This window comes from Galeopterus variegatus, unplaced genomic scaffold, assembly GCF_000696425.1.
Source record: "Galeopterus variegatus unplaced genomic scaffold, G_variegatus-3.0.2 Scaffold2009, whole genome shotgun sequence".
NCBI classification, from domain to species: domain Eukaryota; kingdom Metazoa; phylum Chordata; class Mammalia; order Dermoptera; family Cynocephalidae; genus Galeopterus; species Galeopterus variegatus.
Window position 1 is genome coordinate 227,593 of NW_007728120.1, and position 14,012 is coordinate 241,604.

General features: G+C 39.3%; 1 protein-coding gene across 1 annotated transcript in view; it reads right to left on the minus strand.

Annotated features, from left to right (window-relative positions):
• PTPN9 (protein tyrosine phosphatase, non-receptor type 9) overlaps positions 1 to 13,749 on the minus strand; it is a 43,004-nt gene extending 29,255 nt beyond the window's left edge. Inside the window, exons 1-4 of the mRNA XM_008580055.1 lie at positions 13,626 to 13,749; positions 10,219 to 10,308; positions 8,689 to 8,813; positions 3,722 to 3,827 (exon numbers count right to left, since the gene is read on the minus strand). Coding sequence (XP_008578277.1) covers positions 3,722 to 3,827; positions 8,689 to 8,813; positions 10,219 to 10,308; positions 13,626 to 13,679 — 375 coding nt within the window. The 5' untranslated portion in view covers positions 13,680 to 13,749. The remainder of the gene's footprint in view (positions 1 to 3,721; positions 3,828 to 8,688; positions 8,814 to 10,218; positions 10,309 to 13,625) is intronic.
• Positions 13,750 to 14,012: the final 263 nt, after the last annotated feature.

A 14,012-nucleotide genomic window follows, 5' to 3' on the forward strand; every position in this document is an offset into this window, starting at 1 on the left:
AAAAAAGATGACCGGTAAGGGGATCTTAACCCTTGACTTGATGTTGTCAGCACCACGCTCAGCCAGTGAGCGAACCGGCCATCCCTATATGGGATCCGAACCCACGGCCTTGGTGTTATCAGCACCACACTCTCCCAAGTGAGCCACGGGCCGGCCCATATTTTTTTATTTAACATTTTTTGTACATATTTGTGGGGTACAGCATGTTGTATCAATACATGTATATACTGCACAATGATCACAATGATTAACTTAGGGTGTCTTATCTTTTAATTCTATTTTTTCCATGAAACTTTTGAAGTACTCTCATATGTACAATCATTTTTTCACCTATTTCTTCATTTATATATTCATTTATCAATTAATAAATATGCTGTAGTGTGCACCAGGGCAAATGAAGTCTAAATAAAGTAGATACTCTAATCTGTGCAAAGTGTAAGGATGAAAAATTATTCATTACTAATCCAGAGGGAACTGTAGCGAAATATCTTCTACCGTATTCTTTTTGACATTTCAAAAGGTTGATTTGCAATTTGACATGTCATTCTCTGCTCTCTTCATTTCTACTGATTTGGAGGATCCACACTCTACCTGTAGGGAATATACAGCACCCAGAACAAAATTCTCAAAGGCTTCTTCACTAAAGTCTGAGAAACTACCTTCATCTCTTCCTTCAAAGATGCAACAATTTATTACAGGGCCTAAATACCCAAAGCTCCTGTCAGTACTAGATCAAAAACCAGTCTGAGGCAGGCAAGTTAGCTTGACTGGTTAGAGCGTGGTGTCATAACACCAAGGTCAAGGGTTTGGATCCCCATACCAGCCAGCCACCAAAAAAATTAAAATTAAAAAATATATGAAAAATAAATATGAAAAAACAGCCACACTATAAATAATAACCACCATTAAAGTATAATAGTGAAAACCTCTGATTTAGAATAGAACTTGGATACATGTACACCCATCAACACTGCATTTCTCTCTCCCTCCAAAGAGTGGGATTATAAGTAATACTTTAGCTCTGTCACTTAGCTGTATTACCTTAAACAAGTTCTTAAATTCTCTAGACCTAAATCTCTGGATTTGTAAAATGGGGATAGTAATAGTAAGACACATCAAACCTCATATGATGATTAAATGAGTTGTAAAGCATGAAAAGTACTTAGAAGAGTATGTAAAACATTCGGTAAGTGTTAGTAATTATTACTTTATAAGTGTCTGCAGGGTTGGCTGGTTAACTCAGTTGGTTAGAGCATGGTGTTACAGATGTCTGCGTAATGAATTTTCCTTTAACCAATGTATTTCAACCATGTATTTCATAATCAGAAAAATAAAGATTTATCCTTCAGGGGGTAAATTCCACATTGCCTAGTAAAGGCAAAGTGTACACTGACTGGTTTAAATGGTTCATCTTAAAACAGTAATTAGGACTGGCTGATTAGCTCACTCGGTTAGAGTGTTGTGCTGATAACACCAAGGTCAAGGTGTTTATTTTTTGGCATCTGACCCATACCAGTCAGACACCAAAAAATAAATAAATAAATAAATAAAGCAATAATTAACACTTACGAATCTATAGGATAGCAACTAAAACAGGTTATAGCATTTTAAAATTTAAAATCAAAACTAATTCTAAGGCATTTACCAAGATGGAGAAAATCTACTCAGAGCAACTTAAGAAGTCAAAGATTATTAATATTTTTATCCCAGTGTTATATGCTGGAAATTAATTCATACTAAAGAGAAAACTGAAGTATGAGAGTATGAGACCATGCATTAAAGATAAACCTCTATTTACTACCTGAATGAGAATGGTAGGAGATTGTATTCAAAATTTTATCTGTTCCCAATGACAGTGCTACTAAGTCACTAATAAGAATATATTATAAATTCTCAAAGGGGGTGAAATTAGTTGAGGGGGTGGGCAAAAAAATCTTAGTGTTTTTATATATAAAGAGTATATAAAGAGATATACAGTATATCTATGATATTAAATTTTCATTAGAAGAAAAATGATTAGAAAAAAAAAATGCCTAAAAAAGCTCCTTAATAAGAAAATAGTAGGAAAAAAGGTTGAAAAACATTGCTCTAGAGACATTCTTGCACACGCTCACCAGAACACATTTGTAAGAATGTTCATAGCAGCACTGTTCATAATAGCAAGCATTGGGAAAGAACTCAAGAAGCCATCAACAGAACAGTGGATATGAATAAACTGGTACATTTATCAATAGATGAGGAATGAAAGGAATGAATCACAGATACATGCCTATAAATTTTAGTAACGTTGAATGAAAAAAGCCAGTCCCAGAAAACAACATACAGTATAATACTCTCTTCACATAATTTCTGTTGTATGGTATAATAGTAAATAACACTTCTAAAAATGTAGTTCAATAGTACTCCTAAGTGAGGTCCTAGAACAAAGACTGCATAGACTCCTAGACCACTGTTTTGCAAACTGCAGGGTGAGAGTGAGTGAGTCCTGAAATCAGTTCAGTTGGTAATGACTAACATTTTAAAAATATGAAATAGATTAGAATAATCAAAGTGATTGCACACAGTAAGAGTAAAACTTCTTTTGAGAAACTTTTACGTTTTGTTTTATAAATATGTGCACACAGATCTACACACCTTTAACCTCAGTTCTGACATCTAAACAGCTGTGAAAACCTTAAGTTTCTTCTGTTAAGTTCGGTCCAAAAATTCATCAGGAAGCAAAATCTGACCTGAAATGGCATAAGCTATTTATAGCTTTTATTATTCCCAACTCATTATGATTAATAGCACATTTTTTTCCAGAAATATTAACATGTTTAATTATAGAGTGGAATACATACCATATTATCATGTAAAGTTCAAACATTAAAAACACCTCTAAGGGGCTGACCAGTTAGCTCAGTTGGTTAGAGCACAGTGTTATAACACCACGGTCAAGGGTTTGGATCCCCATACTGGGCAGACGTGGACACACACACACACACACACCCCACCTCTAAACATAATTTAGATTACATTTAAGTGTATAACTACACGTGTGTGTGTGTGTGTGTGTGTACATATATATATATATATATATATATATATATATATATACATATATATAGTATGCATACACATCTGTGTACTAAGTCAAAATGTAAAACATGTTTCTGACTAGACTGAGACAAAAATGTCTGAAAAGTCACTGGCTAGGGACATTTTTCACAGGTGCCATACCTAGGCCTTCATTGATTCTTCTACAAAACTCCAGGAAGGGGACATCTCACCTTTATGTTCCTGTGCATATTTAATTTTTTTTTTTTTTCCCCTTTTTGTCTTTTTTCGTGTCCGGCAACGGATCGCAACCCTCAGTGTCGCGCCCGTACCGGACCGGGACCGGCAACGGGATCGCAACCCTAGGTGCTGCACCCGCACCTCGCTCAACCAGTGAGTGGGAACCGGTCTGTATGTGGGATCCGAACCCTCGTCGGGAGTGCCGCTGCGCTCCCAAGCGGCGCACTGTAGCAGTGCGCCACTGGGCCAGCCCCTTAATTTTAATTCTACTTCACTTTTTAAGACCATTTCTTATTCTAAGGAAGCAGATAGTCATCATTTACAGGTGACCTTTAAATTGAACATAATGTCTTAACTTCAAATCAGTCCAAATATTTTCCTAAAGAGTAGAAAAAGATATCCTAATCATTGAAAGGGAATTAAAGGACCCTCCCCACAGCCTTACCTTCAGCAGGTTTAGGACTTTCTTGCCAAGATCCAGCTCAAAGTTGGCATAATTAGAACCACACATGTCATAGATAAACACCAATCCATTCCTCTGAGTTTCAAAACTGTAAACCAACAATTGACAAAAATATTTATTAATGATGAGGCACGTTAAAAGCCTAAGACAAAAACGAAGAGAGATTATGGGATACATCTGAGATAAAAATAACTGCCTGCCTGAACACTGGTGTTACATAAAAAAAGATGATTTATCTTTGGTATCTGTGATGCTTATTAATGCAGATTTATCAATATTTACCAAATGCCAAAATCCTAGATTGAGAAAGCTCCAGAGTAACTAGAGCATCGAAATTTGAACTGTTTTCTCCCACCCCTCTGAATCTGCCTATCCAAATCCTCTAACATATTCCACACTCGACCCAAAAGTTTCCTCTTCCATGAAGGTCTCCCTGATACTACCATCCTTCTCTCCCTTGAAGCCCAATAAATCTTCCTGTGGATTTTTCTTGTGGCATTAACATACTCTGACTTTGTATAGCCATCTGAATTTCTCCTAGAGGGCAAGAACCTCTGTTGTTCACCTCATTACCCCTAACAATCCCTAGCACAGCCCTTGAAAATAAATGGTCATTGAATTTTAATTCAGTAGCCTGGAAGCCCATCTCTAAGAAAATATTTTAGACTTGTGGGAAACTGTGTAGAATGAAACTTCCTCTAAGCTCACTGATGGTGAATTTGTCTCTTACGACTCAATGGAGGAAGAGAAGAAACCCATCTGAAAAACATCCTTAAATGTAGATTAAGAGGTAGTGAGCCTCTTCCCAGATTGAGTTAAGGAACACATGAAGATACAAAAAGTTGGGCCGGCCAGGTGGCGCACTGCTACAGTGCGCCGCTTGGGAGTGCGGTGGTGCTCCCGCCGAGGGTTCGGATCCCACATACAGACCGGTTCCCGCTCACTGGCTGAGCGAGGTGTGGGAGCAACACCGAGGGTTGTGATCAAGTTGCCGGTCCTGGTCCGGCACGGGTGCGACACTGAGGGTTGCGATCCGTTGCCGGACACGAAAAAAGACAAAAAGGAAAAAAAAAAAAAAAGATACAAAAAGTATTCCTTGGTCCAATATCCTTGAATCTTAAAGACTTCTCAAAGTTGTATTCTTCTAGCAAGCCAAATCCTTACTTGCTTATATGCACACCCAAATGGTCATTAGGAATAAATTATTTGATTGTACTATTTGCAGATGATAGCAACAATTTTCACATCTATTTAGAATTGAGAAAACTGTTCACAAAACACATTCCTGACATCAGAGGTCTCTATGTTATTTTGTATCCTAATTTTTTGCCTCCCAGGAGCCTCCAAATCTTCATCCCTTTAACAAAATCCAAGCAGAAGCACCCACCCATGAGGTAGCATTTCAAAAATCTCTAATTCTTCTTTTTTTTTTTTTTAAAGATGACCGGTAAGGGAATCTTAACCCTTGACTTGGTGTTGTCAGTACCACACTCACCCAGTGAGCCAACTGGCCATCTCTATATGGGATCCCAACCTGTGGCCTTGGTGTTATCAGCACCACACTCTCCCGAGTGAGCCACAGGCCGGCCCCAAAAATCTCTAATTCTGAGGTACAAGTTTCCCCAGCATACTTAGTTTCAACTAGCCCCTAGTGTCTTATGTTAGTGCTACAGCTTGATTTCTTTCTCACAACCCTAGAGAAACTAAGAATCACCGAGAACAAAGATGCTGGTAAAACATGTAGCACAATTATTGAGTAGACTATCCAAGTCTAGAGACTTTACATCTCTCTGTGAGCTCATAAAGGGCCAAATCCAAAGAATTTTGGGTTTTCCCCTCATGGTTCCAGCTTCTGACAGGGGACTAAAACAAATACAAGTCAGTGACAGGGGAAGAGACTTTAATAAAAAGAAGCTACAGTGCATTATGATCCAGCTTCTATATTCCTAGATGAAACTGCTTATCCTGTGAAGGCACATAGAGACAAATGCAGTAAGATTTTCACTTTTCTGGGTATAGAATATGGGGTTTACAATGATAACTGACTACTTCCCTTCTGAATTTCATTCCTGAGCTACATGCTACGGGGAACACCAAAAAGTTTAAAACACAGTCTCAGACATTTGTTTCAAAAGAATCAAGGGTAGAGGGTACTCAAGGGGCTATCAATGAAATAAGACTGATTACAGATCACTGAAGAAGATTGGATGATGGGTATGTGAACATTGATGATACTACTGTCTCTCCACCTACAGAGATTTGGAAATTTTCCATTATATAAAGTTAAAAAGAAGGTTCTCTGCCCTTGAGGAGCTCACATCCTAGTGGTAGGTTAAAAAATTAATAACAGGGGCCGGCCCGGTGGCGCACTGCTACAGTGCGCCGCTTGGGAGCGCGGCGGCGCTCCCGCCGAGGGTTCGGATCCCACATACAGACCAGTTCCCGCTCACTGGCTGAGCGAGGTGCGGGTGCGACACTGAGGGTTGCGATTCCATTGCCTGTCCCGGCCCGGTACGGGCGCGACACTGAGGGTTGCGGTCCGTTGCCGGACACGAAAAAAGACAAAAAGGGAAAAAAAAAAAAAATTAATAACAGTATAAGATAAATGATATCATAAGGCCATGTATAATTAAGTACATAATAATTGGTATTGGTAATAACTGCTATTAAGGTCATAGTAAAAAGAATTTTATTTATTACAGGTTGGAGTGATCCAGTCATGAGGGAGCCAGTTATGGAAGTTGGACCTTGAAGCAAGGGCAGGATTTAGTGAAGAGGAAGGGAGAAAGAAGACCATTCTGGTTCAAGATTAACATGGGAAAACAAGATTTTCTACTCATGGGGAGAATATTTTGCTTGGAGAAAAGCATTCACACTTATTTAGCTTATATGCCCCCTCTGGATAATGAGGAATCACTGAGAGTTTTTAAGAAAGAGATGGATACCATAAAAACAAAGTTTTAATTATGTCTACCTGTGTGGTCCTCCTGTGGGATGCAATACTAACAATGGAAAGAGCAAGATTTGGCCAGTGCCATGCATCCTGCCATGCCTACAGAGCGCTCCAACTCTGTAAGCCTCCCAGGAAAGAAGCCCAATACTAGATATTCTGGGAAAGAAGCTTTTCATTCATTCTCCTGAGCTAAAGGAGCATTTCAAAGGAACTCATAATCTGGAAAATATGCCTGAAAGCCAGTCACAAGAAGAAAAGCTGAGAAATTCCACACTTCTGCTTGGAGAGTATGGGGCCTCTGAGACAACTGGTCTTCACTCCTTAGCAACTTCTCCTTTTCAGAATAATGCTGTGTGTGTGGTTTGGAAATATCTCCTACTGAGTATCAATAGCAGAAACTAAGTACTATGAAAGTAACATAAACAAAGCAGTAACAAGTGAACTAAACAGAGAGCCCCACCTCAGATGATCCCTTGGCTACTCCTATCCTAAAGTCCTCAGTATGACTAAAGTTGTACATAGCTGTCTCTCACTATCTCAGGTCTCAGTCCTCGATATAGCACTTCTAACCAGAAACAGCCAAAGATGTCGAGAGCAGTAACTGTAAATGGTAAGCACCGGGGAAAAAGGAAGTATAGCAGACCCTCTTCTGTCACTAGCCTCTGTGGTGTTCACTCAGAGAAGACCACAAAGTAAGCAGCTGATGGCTCGGGAGAGAATACAGGGAGGTTTGTTTTTATGTAAAAGGAGAATATTCCAGGTCGTACATGAAACTGGATCTGTAGACACTGTGGAAAGTTTTGAAGATGTTTGTTTCCTTCACATTAGTCTTTGTAATACTTGTATAGTTAACGTTGATGCTTATAGCATTTTCTTTTTCTTTCTTTTTTTTAATCTGAAGGATCTAGTAACCTATGGTACATTTTTTTTCTATTTTCCTGTGACTTTTTTTTTTTTTCTTCTTCTTCTCCTTTGACTCTATTCATGTCTCTTTTCACTATGCACATCTACACTTCATCTGCAAACTCCTTGATATGATCTGAGGAGAATGGACAGAGCTTAAACACATCATAAACACTTTAACTTCCAGAAAAATAAAGGAAATATGGAAGAAAAACAGCACAGTGAGATACAGCTAGCTCTGGCCAAGCACAAAGAAACCAGGATCTTACAGCTAGTTGGACCAACATGTGATGGCTGTAAAAATGGTCACATCACTTCTTGGGGCTTCAGTTTCTTTGTCAATAGAATTGTAATAATCCCATTTACCTTAGAGGGCAAGGGAGAGATGACCTGAGCTGGTTCTTTTTGCTTATGTACCTGTTGTTATTATAAAGATGATGTTGTTTAACTTTAAACTTTTGGACTCATCTCCCTCTGAATGTTGTTCTCAAAATCCTCTGAGCTAAATGGCATTATTCCTATTTTACGAAGAAACTGAGTCCCTAGAAGGTCTGATATGAGCAAAAAGAACCAGCACACATCAAATCCCCCTTACTCTTTTTTATTTTTTTTATTTTTTATTTTTATTTTTATTTTTTTTGTCCTTTTTGAGACCAGCCACACCGCGCTCAGCCAGTGAGCGCTGTGAGCGCACCGGTCATCCCTATATAGGATCCGAACCCGCAGCAGGAGCGCTGCTGCGCTCCCAGCGCCACGCTCTCCCAAGTGCGCCACGGGCTCGGCTCTCCCGAGTGCGCCATGGGCTCGGCCCTCCCCTTACTCTTTTTTAATAAGTAATTCTCAATACACTGAGAATTGGCTTTCTCAGTTTCTATTATCCTGAAACAGAGCCCATGTGGTAAAGAGACAGTATACCCATCATCTTGATAGTACCTGGAAACATGCCAAGCCCTTCAGAATGTGAACTGTTTTCTATTCATAGTACCCAGGGCACATCCTAGGAGCATGGTGAAGGCACTGCTGAATTTAATCAAGTCAAAGACTCACTTTCCTATCTGGATGTAGACACCTAAAAGATAATCTCAATGCTTACCTATCTACAGCTCTGTCAAGCAAGTAAAACAGAGCCTGAAGTACCACATGTTGAACTGACTTGTGGGGATGATGCAACCTGGCAGTGAAGAGGGCAATGGAGGCTCCTGTTGGGTCCCGAACATTCTAGAGCAAACAAAACAAGAAACATTTAGAAATCAAATAGAAAATCACAACAATCATTAAGGCTTATAACTCGGATACAAGATTGATACATGAAGAGAACAGACCCTAGCACTACTTCCCTGACTTGAATCAATTACTACTAAAAGATAAGAACATTAGGATCGTTCCATGCCTGATTCTCTCAACATCCCCTGGCCATATTCCTGTGGTAAAAAAGAAAATACATTCTCTTTGCTGTTCAACTGCAGAAAGATAAAAAGATGGTTCTGCACTGGCACCTTAGCTAATTTCCCAAGCAGGAAGGTAAAAGAAACAAGCACCTGACTGGCCAGCTACCAAATGAAAAAAAAAAAAAGAAAAGAAAAAGAAACAAGCAGCAGGAGAGAAACATAGAACAGGACATGGTTACCACACTTTGCCTTAAAAGTATCATCACATGCTTACCTGAAAGGCTGAGGTCCCTATTAAGTGGAGAGCTTGCATTAAACAAGGAAGGATGGGTCTCTGACACATTGTATACCCATCCCAAAGACCCTAACTAACCTTAAGGGACCAATGAAGAAACTTTTCTTTTTTTTTTTTAAAAAAAAGATGACTGGTAAGGGGATCTATACCCATCCCAAAGACCCTAACTAACCTTAAGGGACCAATGAAGAAACTTTTCTTTTTTTTTTTTAAAAAAAAGATGACTGGTAAGGGGATCTATACCCATCCCAAAGACCCTAACTAACCTTAAGGGACCAATGAAGAAACTTTTCTTTTTTTTTTTTAAAAAAAAGATGACTGGTAAGGGGATCTATACCCATCCCAAAGACCCTAACTAACCTTAAGGGACCAATGAAGAAACTTTTCTTTTTTTTTTTTAAAAAAAAGATGACTGGTAAGGGGATCTATACCCATCCCAAAGACCCTAACTAACCTTAAGGGACCAATGAAGAAACTTTTCTTTTTTTTTTTTAAAAAAAAGATGACTGGTAAGGGGATCTATACCCATCCCAAAGACCCTAACTAACCTTAAGGGACCAATGAAGAAACTTTTCTTTTTTTTTTTTAAAAAAAAGATGACTGGTAAGGGGATCTGTGGCCTTGGTGTTATCAGCACCGCACTCTACCGAGTGAGCCACAGGCTGGCCCTGAAGAAACTTTTCTAAGTCTACTATATAATTGATTCTCCATAATTCAACTATCCAATTATTACTAGTAACTCTAATTACTATAATTATTAATAATTTAATTATTACTAGAATAATTTTGTGCCAAACTATATAGCTGCCTCGCATCTGCTCCTAACATCTAGAGACTCTCTGGATTCAGGATAAGGTATCTAGGAACAAAGTCCAAACATGACAACAGCTACAAAAGGAAGTAACGAGGCACTAAAAGATGGCTTCATAAAAAGACTCACTAAGATGGTAAATTTTCCACTGAGGATCTCAGAACGGAGTGGTTCCTCATGAGGTTTCAGCTTCACAATGCCTTCCTTCCTTCGTGTTTCCTAAAAAGAAAGCACAGCAAAAGGAATTAATATGAAAATACTGTATCTCCAGGACAGCTTTATGTAACCACCAAATCTCAGAGATAAGGGACTTTAGAAGTCAACTAATTGAATTATAAATTTCTTTATAACTCCCTTTCAGGCCAGCCAGCTAAGTGTTATCAGAATTCCTGTCCAAAGCTACCTTATCAACCCCTCAGATAGGCTATTTTTCCCTGAATCAATAAGAATCCTAACCCTGAAGACCAACTAATATGTAACATCAGTGTGCAAAATCAAAGTTCATGAACATGTAACAGTACTGACATTGCACCAAGACATTGAAATATGGACCCCAAAATTGTCTAGAATCATACAGCCTCACATATCCTCCAGGTTTAGGCCTCTCCTATCTTAAATAGAAGCCCCTCCTCCACTTTTCCTCTCCAACAGCCACCTTGACTTCATTTTCCTTACCTCAGCGACCAGATTCTTTAAGCTCACCCCAGTTCCCTCATACTCAGTCCATCATATTCTGGTTCCCTCCTTACCTAACTGCTATACTGAAAGCTCTTGCTACAGTGATCAGGATCTTCGTGTCACTGAATCCAGTGGACATTTTCAGTCCTCCTTTTAAATTACAAAGTTGACCACTCACGTTCCCTTTTTCTGAAGACGAGTTCTACCTTTGTATACCATGATGACAGAAAAGTACTCTCTTGGTTTTCCCATTTCTTTTTTTTTTTTTTTTTTTTAAAGATGACCGGTAAGGGGATCTCAACCCTTGGCTTGGTGTTGTCAGTACCACGCTCACCCAGTGAGCAAACCGGCCATCCCTATATGGGACCCGAACCTGTGGCCTTGGTGTTATCAGCACCGCACTCTCCTGAGTGAGCCACGGGCCGGCCCTTCCCATTTCTTCAACTACTCTTTCTAAGTATCTTTTGTGGGCACTTTTCTATTCATTTGCTCACTCAATTCACTCATTCACCCACTTAATTCACTCACCGACTCCTTCATTCACTCTGCAAATATTTGCAGAGCAACTAGTATGTACCAGGCACTGAGCTAAGTGTCTACTGTATAAAACAAACTAGGTCTTTATAAACAAAGACTTAGTTCTTCTCCAATCCATCCCTAAAATCAGGTTCAAATGGCTTCAGAGGCAAGGCAGCAAGTGAAGACAATATTAGTGGTGGGATCGCAGGAGAGTGCATGCCTTTCCTAAAGCACTCAAATTCAATCTTTAAAACTACACTGGACCAAAGAGAGCAAAAGGTCTGAGAAGAGGTTCTGCCCTATATATCTTCCTATGCCTCACACCCTCCCAAAATGACCTCCATTCATCCTCATGGCTCTAGTATATAGTCCTACTTTGGTCACTCTGAAATCTCTATTTCCAGTCAAATTTTCTTTTCCGAACCCTAGACTCATATTCTAGCTGCTTAGAGGACATTTGGTCTATTTGGATATCCCAAAGGCACTTCAAACTTAACATGGCCAAAATGAACTCATGATCTTCTGTCCCCACACATCTGCACTCACTTCATTGTCTCTTAAATTAGTGAGTGCCACCACCATTTATCCTAACACCCAAGTCAGAAACCTAGAATCCCTGACTCTTCTTTCCTCACACACCAGTTTAAGCAACGAGTCCTACCAATTTTAGATTCAGAATTTGACCACTTTTCTCCGTCTCCCCTGACGTTATGCTTAACACCACCACAATCATCTCTTCTCCCAGTTAGTACAACAGCCTTCTGATGGTCTCTTTGTCTCTGGAATAGCCCTTCTGATCTGTTCTCCAAAGCATAGTGAGGATAAATCTTTCCAGAATGCAAATATGACCAAGACATTCCTCTACTTATACCTTTGATAAATTTTTATGCCCTTCAGAAAAAACAGATACTTTCTCATCTGACCTTATTTACCTCTGCTGTTCAATCTCTTACCATACTCCCACTCCCACTCAACATTCCTGCTCAGGGCTGGCCCGTTAGCTCAGTTGGTTAGAGGACAGCCTTATAACACCAAAGTCAAAGGTTCGGATCCCTGTACTGCCCTCCAACCAAAAAAGAAAATTCCTGTTCAGGTGAATTTCTTTCTTTCCACTGAGCATTAGAACTTGCTGTTCTCTCTGCCACACTCCCCCACCTGTTTGATTCCTAATCATACATCAGATCTTAATTTAGAAGTCATTTCCTTCAGAAAAGCTTCTTTGACCCTCCTAACTATAAATGTGCTTCCACGGATTGCATTGTTACCCTATCCTAGCATTTCTATAATTATTTGTTTACTCTCTCTTTCTAAATAGTAATCTCTGTACCTGGAACATAGTAGGTATACAATAAATGTCTGTTGAATAAATGAAAGAATATTAAATGAGCTGACCCACAAGATAGGGGTAAGTGAGCTTTAGTCCTAAACTAATCCTAGTGCTTGTTATCTCATTTTTTTTTTTTTTAATTTACGGAGATTTATATCTCTTCAGAAGGATTTTCCAACCCCAAAGTAACATGCCACACAGTGTTTTATCAAAGATACTGCCAACCGAGAAAGCAAACATAAGCACAGAATCAAAGTCTGTGCCCCCTCAAAAAAGAAAAATCAAAACAAAGATCAAAAACAAAGTAAAAAAGGGCTGGCCGTTTAGCTCAGTGGGTTAGAGTGTGGTGTTGTAATACAAAGGTCAAGGGTTCAGATTCCCTTATCGGCCAACTGCCAAAAAAAAAACCCAAAAAAACACCCAAGTAAAATATTGATGTAGCTATAGAAGGGTACTTAAAGAAGTTCATGGAAAAAGAGAATTAAAAACATAAATCCTTCCATGAACTTTCTGAAGGACCCTTGTATTTGCATAAAGGTACTGCTAAAGATAATGGACCCAGCTATTACAGTTGTTCTTCTTTTCCAGGACTAAAGCTCCCCTTCCTGAGCTGCCCACTAAGCTCAGCATTTATTTGAATGGCAAGTTTCTAAAAACCCCCAAGAGATCCAGAAAACCAGTGGAATAAATGGGGAATGTGGCAAAAGGCCAGTGGGGAGAACTAAAACTCAAACTCTAGGAAGAGGCAACCACTATCCTGCCACCAGGATGATGTCAGGATACTTCCTTAATCTCAATCAGCAGTACTTGATCCTGATGTACAATCAAAACTTAGGCACATAAATGGTGCCCAGGAGTTGCCCTGGCTAGCCTCAGCTCTCACCAGGGCTCTTGGACATTAATCCATTTTTTTTTTTTTTTTTTTTTCAGGAATAGGGGAGAACACTTAAAGAACCAATGTGTGGCAGAGAATATGGCAGAGAGAACAGAAACACAGGTCTAAGCAACATACTCTGTAGGAGTGGAACAATTCTATGGCACGGAGAACATCAAACTTCCTGGCCATGAGGAACTTGACAGCCACATTCCAAGAGAGCGGGGAAACATTGTACTGAACAGTCCACTTGTTAATCTCTTCAAGAAACTGCTTGGTAGCCTGTTTGACAAAGAAAGTAAGAATAATTAATATGAAGAGTACAAATTCATGGAACCAAAAATCAAACAAGTATTGGCCAGCCGCCAAAAGCAAACAAAAAACAAACAAGCAAGCAAAAATAATCATCCTTTCCCCAAGCAAGTCTAAACCCAAAGTTTATTACAGGGAACAGGAAAAGACAAAAGGTAGAAACAGGTCTGAAACCAGAAACAGTTAAAATTCATATAACTAAATGAGGCCAGA